This window comes from Sceloporus occidentalis, unplaced genomic scaffold (genome assembly GCF_023333645.1).
Source record: "Sceloporus occidentalis isolate IW3139 unplaced genomic scaffold, rSceOcc1.0.p SCAF_2, whole genome shotgun sequence".
Lineage (NCBI taxonomy): Eukaryota > Metazoa > Chordata > Lepidosauria > Squamata > Phrynosomatidae > Sceloporus > Sceloporus occidentalis.
The window spans coordinates 29,230,648-29,245,830 of NW_028316982.1; the positions used below are offsets into that span (position 1 = coordinate 29,230,648).

Sequence of the window (15,183 nt, forward strand, 5' to 3'; positions counted from 1 at the left end):
GGAACTCTTTTTGAGCATTATGCTGGTAAAATATTCCTTGGATGACTGCACTGCTGAAATAGGAATGATCCAGAAAGCAGTAAAAACTGCAAAGGGCATAGCAGTGCCAATTACTCAGGTAAGCATGGGGCAGGCTATTGCTTGCAAAATTGCTGAGTGCAGTGTAAACTGTCTTCTTCTCCATGACAAAGAGACAAGTCACATAATAGGGAAAGCCAGAAGGAACAACCCAATACAACATAAGGGATGTGCATTTATGCAGCCAGGATGAAAAGCAGCTGAAGGCCATTCAACAGTTTTTACCTTAAAAATGCAGTGTGTCGTCTTTAAATGAGAAACACAGCAGCACAATTCTCATGATCTTACAGGCTGAGGTAACAGAGCCATTAAGCCCAGGAATTCCTATAATCTTATCCATCTTGGTTTGCTTTTGATGGAGTTGGATAAGAATGAAAACCATCATTTCTATTTCCTATTTTTAGAGATTGAATTTTCACTTTCATTTCATAGGTACAGGAGCACCAGTTACTTGGAACTCTCTGAAACCACATTGCAGTTCATGCTGTTCAAAGAATATCCATAGGTTTCTTCCAGCACCCCCCAGCTGTGTTGGGCTACACTTCTTACCATCCTTACTCTAGCCGTCTGGAAAGGGCTGGTTCAGGGAGAGATATTCTCAAGTGATCTAGGGATAGCAAAACCCCTTCATTAGCTCCTGATTAAATAAGTGGGAGATAAGTACACTAAACAGTGGCTCTTGAGAAATGCACCAGCATGTACTGAAAACAGTGAATGCAGTCCAAATGTAAGTCCACAGGACATCTTGATCAAACATCCCTTCCCATTTTTATTGCCATTCAGTAAATGGCTCAGTCAAGAGGAACTAAGTTATCTACAAATTGGTTCCAAGTGATGCGTTGATGGATGACGACCAGACAGACATGCATGCCTCATTCAGGCAAGGTATGCATAAGCTTCCTTATTTCTGGACTCAGTTGCTTGCAAACATCTCTCCACTAGCCTGAAATTCAGGTTTCAAACCTAATGCCTGCTTTTTCATACAGACAGTCTACAGCTTAAGGTGCCTGGAGATGGGGGAAATTAATGTAAATGACTGTTACTTTCCTTCTGAGCAAGGTCTTAACCATCATCTCTCATTTGTGCAAAACCAACAATACATCAAGTAGCATATTGACAGGAACAAGGAATTCTGGCAACGAATTTCTTCCTTTCTGTTGTGTTATATGCAGAAGTAACTGTAAGTTCTTTCTCCTTGTGTTATATTTGGCCAGGGCATATTAATAACATACAGGTACGTATTCTCCATCTTGCCAGCAGCCACTGTTTTGTGACCACACCTACAAATACAACTAGACTCAAATTTAGGTAGATGAGAGCAATGGTTTGGAGCCAGACTTCAAGAAAGCATGAACCAGCATTGAGTCATAAGGGAATGAATATTTGAAATCAAGGAAAGTATGGAAGATTCCACCCCCAATTCAACAGGAGCAGAGAATCAACTAAATGAAGCAATATTGCCAACTGACCAGATCATGCCAGAAGGATCTTCTTTTGGCTTGAATCACAGCTTAACCTACTGAAAATTAGCAGGTGGAGCAATCCATAGTATGAAGCCAAGTGTCTGTAGAACTGCTGTTCAAAGCACGGGAGCAAGGACTGGTTAAAAAGATGACACCACTAGAATGTCAACTATCAAGACAAACTTAACAAACATTCTGGACAACACTAGGTCACTTTACGTTTTTTTTTTTAAAACATTAAATTTACTAACATAAATAGTGTTTATAACAAAAGGCACAGTTTTTTTTCCTCAACTATGAACAATGGAAAAATATGTACAGTTTGCACAAAAAATAGCAAGTGCACAATTGGTCTTGTCAGGAGTTTTATAAAATGTTTATTTCCCCACCCTGTCCCTCAGAAAAAGGTCCAACATTGCTTCCCCTCTCCTCTCTTTCCAATGAAGGAGGCCAATCTACAAATATCAGGTTAAAGTTTGTTACAATAACTTATCAACATGAAATATATATGTATTTTTTTCAGATCACAACAGTGTTGCTAACTTCTTCATATTGGATAACAAAATAGGGATAGCTCTGGTCATCATTAAAAATAACAAAGATCTGAGGCTCAAAGTAGTTGTCCACACAGGAGTCATACAGGTCACTGGTGATGCTGGCAGGGTTGACAGGAGGTGGCCTCCTCATAGTGTGGTTGCCAACTGTGTATCTTCCCGTTAACACTTTAGCCAGAAACATGTAATGAATCCCTTTGGGTGACCGCTTGGAGAAGTTATGGGAGTAGCTTGCTTTCCGGGCAAAGTAACTGCCTTGGCCAAACATGGTGGCATGCTTTCCGCATACCCGGGGGTCAAAGTTGTGCTTACAAATACCGTCAACAACTTCTTGGGATGTCCCGTGGAATAAATGTCTTTCATTCAAAATCCTGTCAACTCCTGTCATTTTTTTAGACATGTATTCTTTTTTTCTGGAAATGAAACACATACATATATATATATATAAATACACGGCAGCCAAGATCTTACTTCAGGGATGCACAGTGGAAATCTATGCTTATGGAGTGATGCACAGATTGTGTTACACAACTTTTGAGTTGAATGGGAGCACTGTACAACCCAAACACAATAAAATATGCATCTGCATGCCCAATTCTGTTTCTGGGACCTTGAACTAAATGCAGATGTTGTGCACAGGACCAAATTGTCCAGCTGGTTCAAGCAGGGGAACTTATATGTGATGAAGATACCAGTAAGATTTTAGCCATCAAATATTAAGTCTCCTCAGTAAAACTTTACAAAACATTTATCAAAGGCTTCAGTTACTGTGTCTTGGACTGGATTTATTTCTATCAAATAACGAAAACAACCTTAAAAAAATCCCCAACAATCCCATGTTCACTCTTTGTATTTGTGTTTAATCCATGTAGGAGCCTGAAAAGGTTACTTTTTTGAACATCTCTCTGAATCAGGCTGCCAGGACAGTCATCTACTCATTTTCTATCTGAATGCCACATTGTACAGGAAGAAATGTTCAAAATGGTTGATCCTTCACCTTCAGAGAAGGATGGGTGGGTGTTCTGCTCATCTGGTTAGGCGATATATGGGCCATGAGTGAACAACCATTAGAACAGGAAGGCAATTTCTCTCTACCTCACACAGGTTTCATTCAATCCTTTGGAACAAAAATAAATGTTCCAAAGTGGGTTAGCAAGTTTAGAGAAAGGCCAGTAAATTCAATTCTAACTTAACTCAACCAAACAAAACAAGTGCTCAAGATCAAAATCAGATTTTATTTGTTGTTGTTCCCTGCCCTAATCTACAGGGAGAGGTGGATACGAAAGAATGATGGTGACAACAGGTTAAATAAAAATAATAAGGGACTCTCTTATTTTAAAAGATGAAAAAATCTGCAAGATTTACAACAGGGGTGGGGAATCCTGTCCCCAACCCACAAAAGATTTATTCGGGGGGGGGGGGAGTTTTGAGGCCAGCAGTGGGGAGAGCTACTCTCCTTCTTTTCTACTCTGCAAGCTACTTAAAGTTTCATTTAAAAATTCAATATTTAATTCAACACATATGTAAATGTTACACATACAAACATTGGAAAAGAGGAGGAACCGGAGCCTCCGAGTCTGAAGTGTCTCATGGGGGTCCCAATCCACCATTGGAGAACCACTGGATTAAGGAACACTGTAGTCTGGTTTGGCTTACAAATTCCCATCAATGCCACTGTGGGAGCAAAGTGATGAACAAGAAAGGCTTTTGGAGTTCCTTCATGTTCTTAAGAAAATATGCCAGTTTCATAGAATTAGCAAGAATATTCCCCAAACAGAAGCTTTTCCTTAGGGGTCTAAATCTTGTGCAACAAATGCACAAAAATTACTGTATTCATTCTTAACTAATGTGGATGTAATGTATGAGGGACTAGTTACTTGCTAAGTATTATGATTATGATTATTATGACATTGTAAACCTGTGTGTGATGACTACAATATTTATTTTGTCTTGGGATCTGGATATATAGTTTCCTCATCATTTTTAGATGACAAATTATAACCAATACAACAAAATCCAAAATCTACACATTATGGTCAAGTGATAAGAGACTAGAGTGGGCTGAACTCCATTTATTAGGATGCTAACATGACTCAGCAAATGATGTCGAAAAGCACTAGGTGCTTTTTCTCTCTCTAAAATAAGCTGGCATTGCTAAAACTTTCTGATTTTGTTTCCTACAACTTAAAACTTTTTTTGTTTGTTTAACTGATAGACTTTGGCTAATCAGTAATGTTCCTTTTGTTGTTTCTGTAAAGGATTTTAAGAGGATACTATTCACTGTGTTAATGGGTTTTTAAAAATTAGATTAAAAATTGGTGCAACATTTACCAATTTTTAACAATATCTGTTGAAGCATAAACCTTTCCATTATTCTCACTCAATCTCAAGGAAACAACATAATTAAGAAAGAGGATATTGACAAAAACGTTAGCTCACCTCTTGTATTTCTCCCACAAAAACTGATTTTGAACTCTCAGTATCTTCAAAATTCTGTATTTTGTCTCTGGCACAGTCTTATGAAAGAGATTATAAATGGTTCTGTAGCTTTTGTCTTCCTTTGAAACAGGCACTTGAACGAAGTCCTGAGAGGGATCCATGCTAATCCACGTTTCAGGATAGAAGTTTGGAGAGGTAACAACAGTTGGAGTTAAAACATGTGAGGTGATGGATTCAGTTGTTGGTACTGCAGGGCTGCCCCCCAGGGTCCTGAAGCAGGAAGAAATTAGGATAAAGAAAAGGAATAAATATGACAGTCCACATTAATCTGAACATATACTTTAACAATTAATTACCACTGTTGTTTACTATACAACTTCCAGGATGCCTTCAAGAACAGCAATTTTATTATATAATTGTACTTTCATAATAGAAAGTAAAAACAAACGAACACAAGAACATACAGCCAGCTTTTATAATACTGATAGCTTCTACAGACATCAACTCATAGGGGACTGTATTCCATCCATATTTGTGATAATACAGATCATCCGCATTGCTTGACACATTCTTGAATGGATCAGCCATCTCGTCTGGGTGACCACCAACTGAACTTGGCAAAAGTTACTGTTTGGGACCAGAGCTCCCAAAGGCTATTTATTGGCTACCCTACCTAGAGATTCTACAAGCTGTAGTCAAAAAAGTAACTTTCCCAAGCCCTACTAACATTTGCCCAAGCCAAGCGCAGGTGAAAAATAATTCTACTCCTCCTCCCATTTTAGAGGATGAGTGCCTTCAAGAGGAACATTCCATCTTGTTAAGCAGCAGTCAAGAATGTAAGATATGTACAGGACATGCAGTGTTTCCTCTTAAGACAAACCAGGTGTTGAAGGTGTCGAATACAGCTATTAAGTAGCAAAAGATATTAACTTCCATTAGCTCAAATTTGCCTTACTAATGGTTTCAAATAATTGGGGACTGCATTCAATCCACAAATAATTGTCAACTGGTCTCTACAGGGCACCAGATCCTGTCTGACCTTGGAGGCTAAGCACAGTCAGCCCTGGGTTAGTATCTGGATGGGAGACTACCAAAGAATACCAGGTGCTGTAGGCTAGATTTTAGTGGAAGGGACAAAGTATTCCTTGAATACTATTTCCTTGAAGACTGAGAAAAGCCTAAGAAAACCCTAAGGCTGCTAGCACACTGCAGAAATAAATACGTTTGACACCACTTTAACTGCTATGACTCAATGCTATGGGATTCTGCGCTTTTTAGTTTTGTGAGATACTTAGCTTTCCTTGTCAGAGAGCTCTGTGCTCCTGCCAAACCTCACATCTCAAAATTCCACAGCAGAGCCATGGAAGTTAAAGTGGTGTCAAACTGCTTTATTTCTGCAGTATGGCAGCTGCCTAAGAAATTAATGGTATTGCCATAAACTGACAGGCAGTATGTTGGAATGAGACTAAGGAATGAAATAGACTGCCCTGAAGGGGAGGCTTGAAGCCATCTCTGAGAAAGCCAAATTGGGGTCATGGCACCCGATTACCGTGGCCCCAATCTGCTTTTTTGCCAGCCCAAAAAGAAACAGCAAATAGCACTCCTTTTTGGGCTGGCAAAAAGCTGGCTTTGCTGCCCCACCACAGATGGAAGCTGGCTTTCAGGTGCTCTGGCAGTGTATAAACGCCGCACCGCTGGAGCGTCTGGCCCACATGAAGCCACCTGGATGGTGGTGCAAAGGGAAAGTCTGCTTTGCCCCTAAGTCAGTTTCCCTTGTGACCCAGTGAAAACAAAGTGAAAAGCTGGCTGTTACTGAATAGAAAAGTTCCTTTTTATGATTACACCCCCCAAGAATTCCTCCCTTGGCAAAGGAAGTAACTTTTCCAGTTGTGCTTAAGTCCTATTGATTCCATTATTTGTCACTTCTTATATCAACTCCAATGCAACTTAAGAGCAGCTAAACGAGTTTGGATCTAATTCACAGGCCTATGGAACAGTATCCCACTGATATATGTGATGAAGGACATTCTAGTACATAAAAACACATGCTGTAAAGTTTAGCTCTGCTAGTCTTCTAAGAACCACAGGAGACCAATTGGGGTCAGGCCCTTAGAATTATAGAGTTCCATGAGATTATTCTGCAGTCATAAAGAGGGCCAGCTGAAATGCTACATTGTACATGCAGTGACTGCTGTTATTGCCCACCAATCCAAACGTGACAGTGCCGCTGCTCTCCACACTGACCCTTGGCAGTTATCAGCCCATGCAAATTGCTAAGATAAGAGCTGAAGACCGGAGGGTGACTCAACATGAACGATTGTATCATTCTGAACACGCACGCACTCGGTAAGCTCTGCTGTAGCAGCACGTTCTAAAATCCTCCCACCCCACCCCAATGTAACATTCACCAAGTCACGAAATGTTGGCATAAGCACGCCTGGCAAGCGAAAGGGACATGTTTTCAGGAAAGACCTTCCTTCCCCTGATTAATGCTAATACAAAAATGAAAGCTACCACATTGACCCATAAAAATAAAACACAATCAGTCCAAAATCCACAGGCAGGCATACCTTCATTAGTTCAATTATTATCGCACAATAGCATGCAACTTTCAACTCTCATCAGGTTACACTAACTGCAAATCTCAGGACTAAAATAGCTAGCAAAACTTCCCATTTCTCTTCCTATCCTCAACCCAGCTTTTTAAAAAAAATCACTTAAGTTATTTTAAAATAAAATTTCTCAAGCCTGGTTTAAGTATTTATGGCTGCATCTTCTGCAAGACTAGGGAGACTAATAAAACTGATGGGATTATTATCCTGGTGAGAAAGTTACCTTACAGCTGCAGCTCAGTACTATTTAACATGGAGAAACAATCTGTTCTCACCTCCACCCACCCAATCACTGGGCTTCATATCTAAATGGTTGAATCTTTCCTTTTCTATATATATATTTGGTTGCTAGAACTGTGAGAACACTCATGCTGATTTGCCTGAAGGCAAAAGAACAATTATATATTAGTTAGCAAGGTGGTTATCACACAGAAATGGGCATTCTAGCCCAGACATACAAAGCCTGACTTCCTCTAAGTGGCCCAACAGCTGTGCAGACTAATTGGTTGAGCACTGTTGTGAAGAGGACAGTATGTTCACAACAACTGGACTCCAATATTTCCAGCTGGGCCGGCAATAACACAGCCATAAAATAATTTCATGGAGTTAATTACACAGTTTATATTCCTTTTTGGGTTGTTGCTTTTTTAAAGACCACCACACCCATCTCAAATCAATACTAAAAAAAAGTCTTCCATAATTATGAAGCAAAGGAACTCTTGAATAAGACTGGGAGATCATGAAGAAAGGGTAAGGGTAATCACAAATACAGGATACAGCACAAATACAGCAATAGGAGTAACTGAAGTGACTAAGGAACTGGACCAATTCTCCTGTGATGGAAGAAATGCGTCTTTTTAGCTCTGAGGCAAGATGAAAGGGGGGCATGTTACAGGTGTATAAAATTATGCATTGTGTGGATGAAGTTGAGATGAATTGTTATTCCTCTCTTGAAAATCTAGCACCTAAGGTTATCCAAATACAGCTTAATGATACTGAGATTCAGGTAACACAAAAGGAGTTGACTCTTCAGGTTGTTCATAGTTAAAATTATGTAATTTGCTTCCATAAGATGCAGCAACAGCAGATATTTCTGAAAGAGGATTAGTTATGATGGCAATATTTTACATCTGGTAGCCGAGGGTATATACCTAACAATGCCAATGCAGCAAAAGACAAGAGGGAGGGTACTACTGTACTCATATCTTACTTAGGGACAACAAAGTTGGCCATTGTGGGAACAGAACTGCAGGCTACTCAGGGGCCTTTGGTCTGATCCTGCAATCATCCACTAGTAAGGAGGAGACATCTGAATGAGATTGTAACAGATCAGTTTGACTGCATGCACCTAAAGCTCAGTCCTATCAGGTGTATATCTAAGTCCAATGAATTTGAAAGCCACCACACTACACTCCTATACATATTGTACTGTTTCAGGGTGGGAAAAAAGTCTATAGTTGGTGTTCACTGTCACTGGCTCATCTAATCTGACAGTTGCCCTGAACAGCAGACTAACTTTTCATATAAATTTTAACTATAATTGCAAAGGGCTTCCACTGCATATGGAAGGCCACCTTACTTACTGCAGGTATGGCATGAGGATCACACAAGAGCGGAAGAGTGGTCTCTTCTTGATTTCTCTTCGGATACATGCATTTTGCTGGAAGCCATCTTTAATGTTCAAGATGTAACGATTGTGCCATGTAACAAACCGAACTTCTGCCAGCCCTCGGCAGTTGGCTTCTTCTATCAATCGTACAACAGGCTATTTTAAATTAAACAAAAACAAAAACACACATTTGACTGATGTGAACACATGTAATTGTCAGCTGCTTTCCCCATAGGGTTTGCATATAAAAGCACCAATACCAGTTACAAGTAGCACTGCTACATTTAGTCTTGGAAGAACAGAACTTGTATTGGTCACTCAACCCCAACAAATGCTCACATCAATGAGAAAAACCTGATCAAATAAAAGACACTTTTCCAATCCTGAAGACTTCTGAATGTTGGGAGACAAAATACCACATTTACACTTTCCCAAAAATCAGATTCTTAGCACTGATCAAGGTTTTTCAGAGAACCATCAAACAGCAGTCCCAAAGGAGCTTGTTTCTCTGAACATGTCAAGTGTTTTGCTGTAACCCTTCATCTACTGTGCAGTGTGCCAAGGGATATTGGAGGATGCTATGATGAGGTCTCCAGCAATTATTGATGTAGCCACTAAGTACAGTGTGCCTGCGCTATACGTGGACGCATTATGCGTGGCCTTCAGCATACGCTGAATGCTGTGAGGGAGCCGCGCGGGATACAAGGGGCAGCGCATCCCATTTAGATGAATGGGGTGCGCGCCCTAGACGTGTGTGCACCGCCGCGCCACCGTCACATGCATGAGCCCCATTACTTTCAATGGGGGTCGAGCATATGCTTTTTTAAATGCTGGGGGGGGGGAGTCCGGAATGGATCCCCGTGTAAAAAAGGGCGCACTGTACATAGAGGGGCTTGTTAATGAGTGCAAGAAGGAGAAAATGGAGGAAACAGAGGTCTGAGGAGGGCAGTGGCAAGATTCTGAGAAAGTATGAGGCTGAGATTAAAAGGACAGAAGATTTAAAGGAATAAGGGCAGGGGCAGAGAAGGACATTCAGAGAGAAAGGAAAAAGAAAGAGGGAGAGAGAGAGAGAGAGAGAGATGGAGAGAGATGAATGGGGGCACATGTCCTCTAGAAAGAAATGGCAAGGTGATGTTTTTAGATCTCTTTGAAATAATGGCTGAGGTCTCTAGTTTACATATAAAGTAATGAATGTACTTTTCCTTGTGGTAAAAAAAGAATGTGGAAATATACCATCATTGTGCACATTTCCAATTTATTGGAAATGTTGCTGGTCTCAAAACAATATACAAGCTACTTAAGCCATTTCATTTATTCTATCGTCTTGAAAAAAGTTAGTTCAATAAACAAGACCACAGAGTAGCCTGCATAACAAGATGGTGAATTTCCCACATTTACTCTCCCCGACCACATTATTTTACAAAGGTGGGGAAATACCTCTGAATATTCTCTCCAGCCAAAGTGATCCCTGCAGAAATATTTCCAGATCGTGTAGTAGTTGGAATTGGCACTTGTACACCCAGGTGTTGACAGTCTCCTCAGCTGGTCAAATTCAGTTGTATCGTAAAGTGTCAAAGTATTCAAGTCTACTAGAAACTCATGACCCCTGCGGAAAAGAAAGAAAAAAACAACTCAGTTATCCCATTTGCTCCATAACTGATTGGAAAGTATTAACGTACCAGCAGTATACCTGGCTTAATAATTCTGTTCACAGGAGATTCACAGCAAAGCTAAATATGCTATTAGAGCATTAAAGCAATTAACACTCATATTTTTGAAATGTAAGTGGCAGGGGTATATGTTTATGGGGGAGCATGGAGGATTAGTCTGCTACGGTCAAGACAGTTAACCATTCCTCTCATAATATAATCTGACAAATATTATCACTTCTTCCTGAAGCTGCCATTAGCCACTGTGTTCAGGTATGCACTTAGGAAAAATATTTTCAATGGGGTCACTAGTAAGTGAGAAAGATTCCCCCCCTCTCCTCGGCCACATCTTTCTCTTACATTTCACTCCTCTCAGAGCTGTTATTAAATTTTAATAACTTACATGTATGTCTGTTGCTTTTTTCACACACTTAACATTAAATTTAGTTTTGTCTTGGAAGTGACCCAGTTTTAGCTAAGGGAAAGACAAGAACACCAAACAATGGTCTACTGGAACTGAATAAATAAAACTAAGACAGAGACAGTAATAATAATATAGTAATAGTAACAACAACAACACTAGTGATTATAATGGTGATGTACAAGATGACAGCTGTGTGGAAGAATCCTGCCCTGTCAGACCGTAACAGAATCTTCCTCCCTAGCAAACTAAAGACTCAAACAGCTTTCTTCTCTCTAGAGTTGAGAGCATAGGTTGACAAAGTACAGCCCTACAAATACTGCTGGATTGCAGTTCTCAGCATTCCTCATCCCAAACTATGCCAGCTAGGGGTGATGTGAGCTGTAGTCCAGAAACATCTGGAGATACATAACTTTTCCCACTGGTGCTCAAGAGCCAGCATATCACTAACAACTGTCTTAGGTGAATAAACTCCTTTCTTAACAAGTTCTCATGCACAATTTGTTCTAGGGATATATCACCCACCTTCCCTGCAGCCAAGAAGGGGGGGGGGGGAATAAAAAACCCAGAGGCAATTCTAATCAAACAGGAACCAGGTGTACAACTCCCACCTCCACCAGCCTTAACAAGTAAAAGGCTGCCAAGATATTGATTTATGACACCATCATTTACAGCGGGGGCCAGGAGAGCAGGGTGGGTGTTAATAGTTCTTGTTACAAAGCCAGCACTCTGTTGCACAACAAAAGAAACAGAGCAAAGGAGGCACAGGAGACATTTCTTCACCATTATCTGGATCCAGAACTGGAAAAGTTACTTTCGGAAGAGTATAACACTCAGACTCCAGCTGACTAGTGGCCATGCTGGCTGGGGTTATCTATAGAGCTGCAATCCAAAAATGTCACGTTTCCAATCTCTGCCTGGATTAGGCAGGGTACAACTTTATAAGAACCTGGTTGCTTTGTCAAACCAAGTAGGGTAGAGATCCATGCCCCTTGGCCCACTTCTGCAACAGCTAGAGCATCACCATATATAAGAGAAACATCTGTTTGCCCACAGCTGCTGAAGAACATCTCTCCCTCCTACTCTTTTTGTGATGTTGTTAGAGAAACTAACCTTGAAAACTGGCTGTCCAACAAAACAGCAGCAGTCCAGGCAGAAATAAAAGCAGTTACAGTGGGGCCTCCTTATCTGTGTATTTGCCATCCATGGATTTCGGCATCTGGAACCATTTCCCCACAGATATCAAGGTCCCAATGTAATAGTATAAGTCTGAGTTTCAAGAAGAGACATAAAGGGGGGATAAAGAAGCAGGACTGGTCCTACTATTAGGCACTGTGAGGGGACTAAATCAGGCAGCGCATGAGAGTTGACAGAGGGCCTCCAAGAAATTTTGTAAGGCAGAACAATACTGTCTGTGGGCTGGGCAGAGGGATCCTCTCAAAATTGAGGATTTAAGATACAAATGTACCTTAAATCCTCAATTAAGTTTTTTCAGTAAAGTTAATCTCAGTCTATCTGAATGTGACTACTGGCAAACGTCGGTAAATGCTTTATTCCCTTAGACCAGATAACAATATCCTTTATACAATAAGCCCAATCAGCTAATGAAATGATGTTTTTTGAACTTGTTCTGTAAAATGTCTACTAAAACTATCAAAATCAATTTCTTGGTAATGCCTGATTTAATATTCAAGTCTTGCTATATGAACAAGTTGTGTTTCATAGACCCACCTTGGCGCTCTGGGCCATGGACAGAAGTGCCACTGAACCCCACTCTTACAGGGCCTGGGCTGGTGCAGGGCAGCAGTGATGCCTCCTGAACTACACAGTTGTTTTTCTCTGTTCAAAGGCAGAAATGTGCATGCGACACAACTGGTTTTAGGTTCCTTAAACAAGTCTGGTGCTTGAAGTATGGTGGACAGCCTTTCCAGAAGCCAGAAATTATCTGGGCATCCCCAGATCACCATGCTTTAATGTGTAGAGTTATTTGGTAAATCTTCCATCTTGGGAAACAAATGCCCCATGAGGCAGTAATGTGGATTCAAGTCAATTGACTTGGAGTTAAGTTAGACTCAAGTGGCTTTAATGACTTGACTTGGCAAAAATGACACACTGACTTGACTTAGACTTGTATATTTTTAGTGACTGGCTTGCTGGTGCCATTCACTTTGAACAGCAGGAGGACTGAGCCCAGGGCACATTTCTTGGAAAGGAACAGCAAATGCATTGGACAGCAGGCTTGAGGCAGAAGGATCTTTCTAAAGCTTTTTAAAGACTTTAGACCTCTTCTGATGTGCAGCGGTCAGAGGCTGCCGAACAGAGCTCAACCCTCACCTCAAGCCCATTGTCTACCAAAACACTCATAAGACTAAAGTTTGGGAACTACCGCACTAGATTTTGGTTGCCAATTCACTTGCTCTAAAAAATGACAACACCCCAGGAGATTTATTTTGCAATTACAAGACAGACAGACATGCACGCACACACACAGAGGCCTAGCATGTTTTAAACACACAACACTGAATACACAATTTGAAGAGCTTGGAATGAAAGCTAAGTATACAGTATCCAACTCCAAATAGTTTTGGAACAAAATGCAGCTTCAAGCGTGGGTTTCGTGAAAGAAATTCCCAACATACTTTCAGTTTAGTTTCAAGTATTGAGAAATACAAGTCACATCAGGTCACTTTCAGGTTGCGGAATAAATGTCCCTTTGATTGGTCAGAGTTTCATACCAGTTTTGTATGAAGTTATGGAAAGACAAAGACTGATTATTTTACTTCTGAAAGTCATAAGCAACGTCACATAGTCCTGTCCCACTTTATAATTTATAGACAGTGGAAAAGCTGCTCCAAGTTGCTCCAGACCACTACATTCCTCAATTAAAAGACAATGGATAGATCAGTTGCAATCTTTTTGTTTTCAGAGGTGGACACAAACAACTGACTTGAGGCCTACCCTGGTAACACAACATCTCAGAACTTAATTCTTCCGAAACTATAATCTCCATTTTGGAATTTTAGTAACTACATATCCCATGGCTATAGCACCTGTCCAGGACACCATTGTCTGGTAACATTCCCAAACTCTGGAATTTGAGGAGGAAAGATGTTGCTCAAGGTAGTATGACCACCTCAGGGTGAAGCTGCTAGGGTGACCACAGTAATAGCCTCTTGAATATTTCAGCTGTTTCCTGTTCAAGGAAAATCCTATGCTATACAGGGTTGTTGTAATGATAAAGTAAAGAGTAGAGAAGCCACCTGGTTTGAAGAACAGCCTAAGTTTCTTGTAGGAAGGGTGGAATAAAACAACTAATAAATGTTTAGTGTCCACACAAATATATTTACACAATAGTGAGCCATGCAAATGATAAGAATTTATTATTAGAAAACACTTAGGTACTAGTATATTCCTACTAGGTAACTCTTATGACATGATTCGATTTCTGGCTCTATAAAATTACTTCTTTCCCAGCTTCAATGTGAAGTACTCACAATCCCTACAAAGCAGTTTGAAACATTAATAGAGAGCATACCAAGATCTTATTGTACCATTTGTTGGAAAAAGATCTGAAGACTACATGTAAGTCCACTGCCTGTTGGATGGAATATTCAAGAATTTAATCTGACAACTGCATTAGTGAGACTCGATACATATTGATTTGCTTGCACATTCCAAGGGAACAACTGCAGTTTAGATTGTACTCTTGCAATTTATGCTTCAAATCCCAGGGTGGGGGAGGTTTTTAAAAATTAGCTTTACCATCTCTTATTGTAGCAAGTGCAGCAATGTCTTTGGGGGCTCATTTACAATTCCAATAACCTTTAGGAATCTGAATATTTTTATATACCCGCAGCAAGGTGTACCAAGTACTTTTCAACCAGGGAAAGTACCAATTATAAGACTTCTCTTTGACTGATTCACCCCCTTTGGAGGCCTTGTGACTGGTCTCTCCTGTGAATCAGAACCTTGTGTCAGGGAATCTGAAGCTTCTGACTTTCCAGATGATTATTATTAAGAAACAAAAGTCTACCATTTTTAAATTTTCGACAAAAATGGATGGGATCTGCAGGGTCACTAGGCACTTCTATGAGATTGCCACATTTCAGACAAGCAGCTGCAGAAACCTGGGTTACATTGTGGGGGTGGAAGGGTCCTAAAGAGATTTTATCTACCCCTCCTCTCTAGTGATGTTTTGAGAAAGGGGTAATTAGTCTATTATTTTCAGAACACTACAGAGGTGCCCAAGTGTGGGAAATCTTCAAAATATCAAAATAATACATCCGGGTTGTTTTGTGTTAAAAATGCACAATGGAGACTTCCAGAGACGTTTTAACAGAGTGAATGGATGACAACTT

General features: G+C 40.3%; 1 protein-coding gene across 1 annotated transcript in view; it reads right to left on the bottom strand.

Annotated features, from left to right (window-relative positions):
* Positions 1-1,807: 1,807 nt before the first annotated feature.
* Positions 1,808-15,183, bottom strand: part of TIPARP (TCDD inducible poly(ADP-ribose) polymerase) — a 34,800-nt gene continuing 21,424 nt past the window's right edge. The window contains exons 3-6 of the mRNA XM_089508984.1: positions 10,193-10,361; positions 8,730-8,911; positions 4,535-4,804; positions 1,808-2,508 (exon numbers count right to left, since the gene is read on the bottom strand). Coding sequence (XP_089365110.1) covers positions 2,061-2,508; positions 4,535-4,804; positions 8,730-8,911; positions 10,193-10,361 — 1,069 coding nt within the window. The 3' untranslated portion in view covers positions 1,808-2,060. The remainder of the gene's footprint in view (positions 2,509-4,534; positions 4,805-8,729; positions 8,912-10,192; positions 10,362-15,183) is intronic.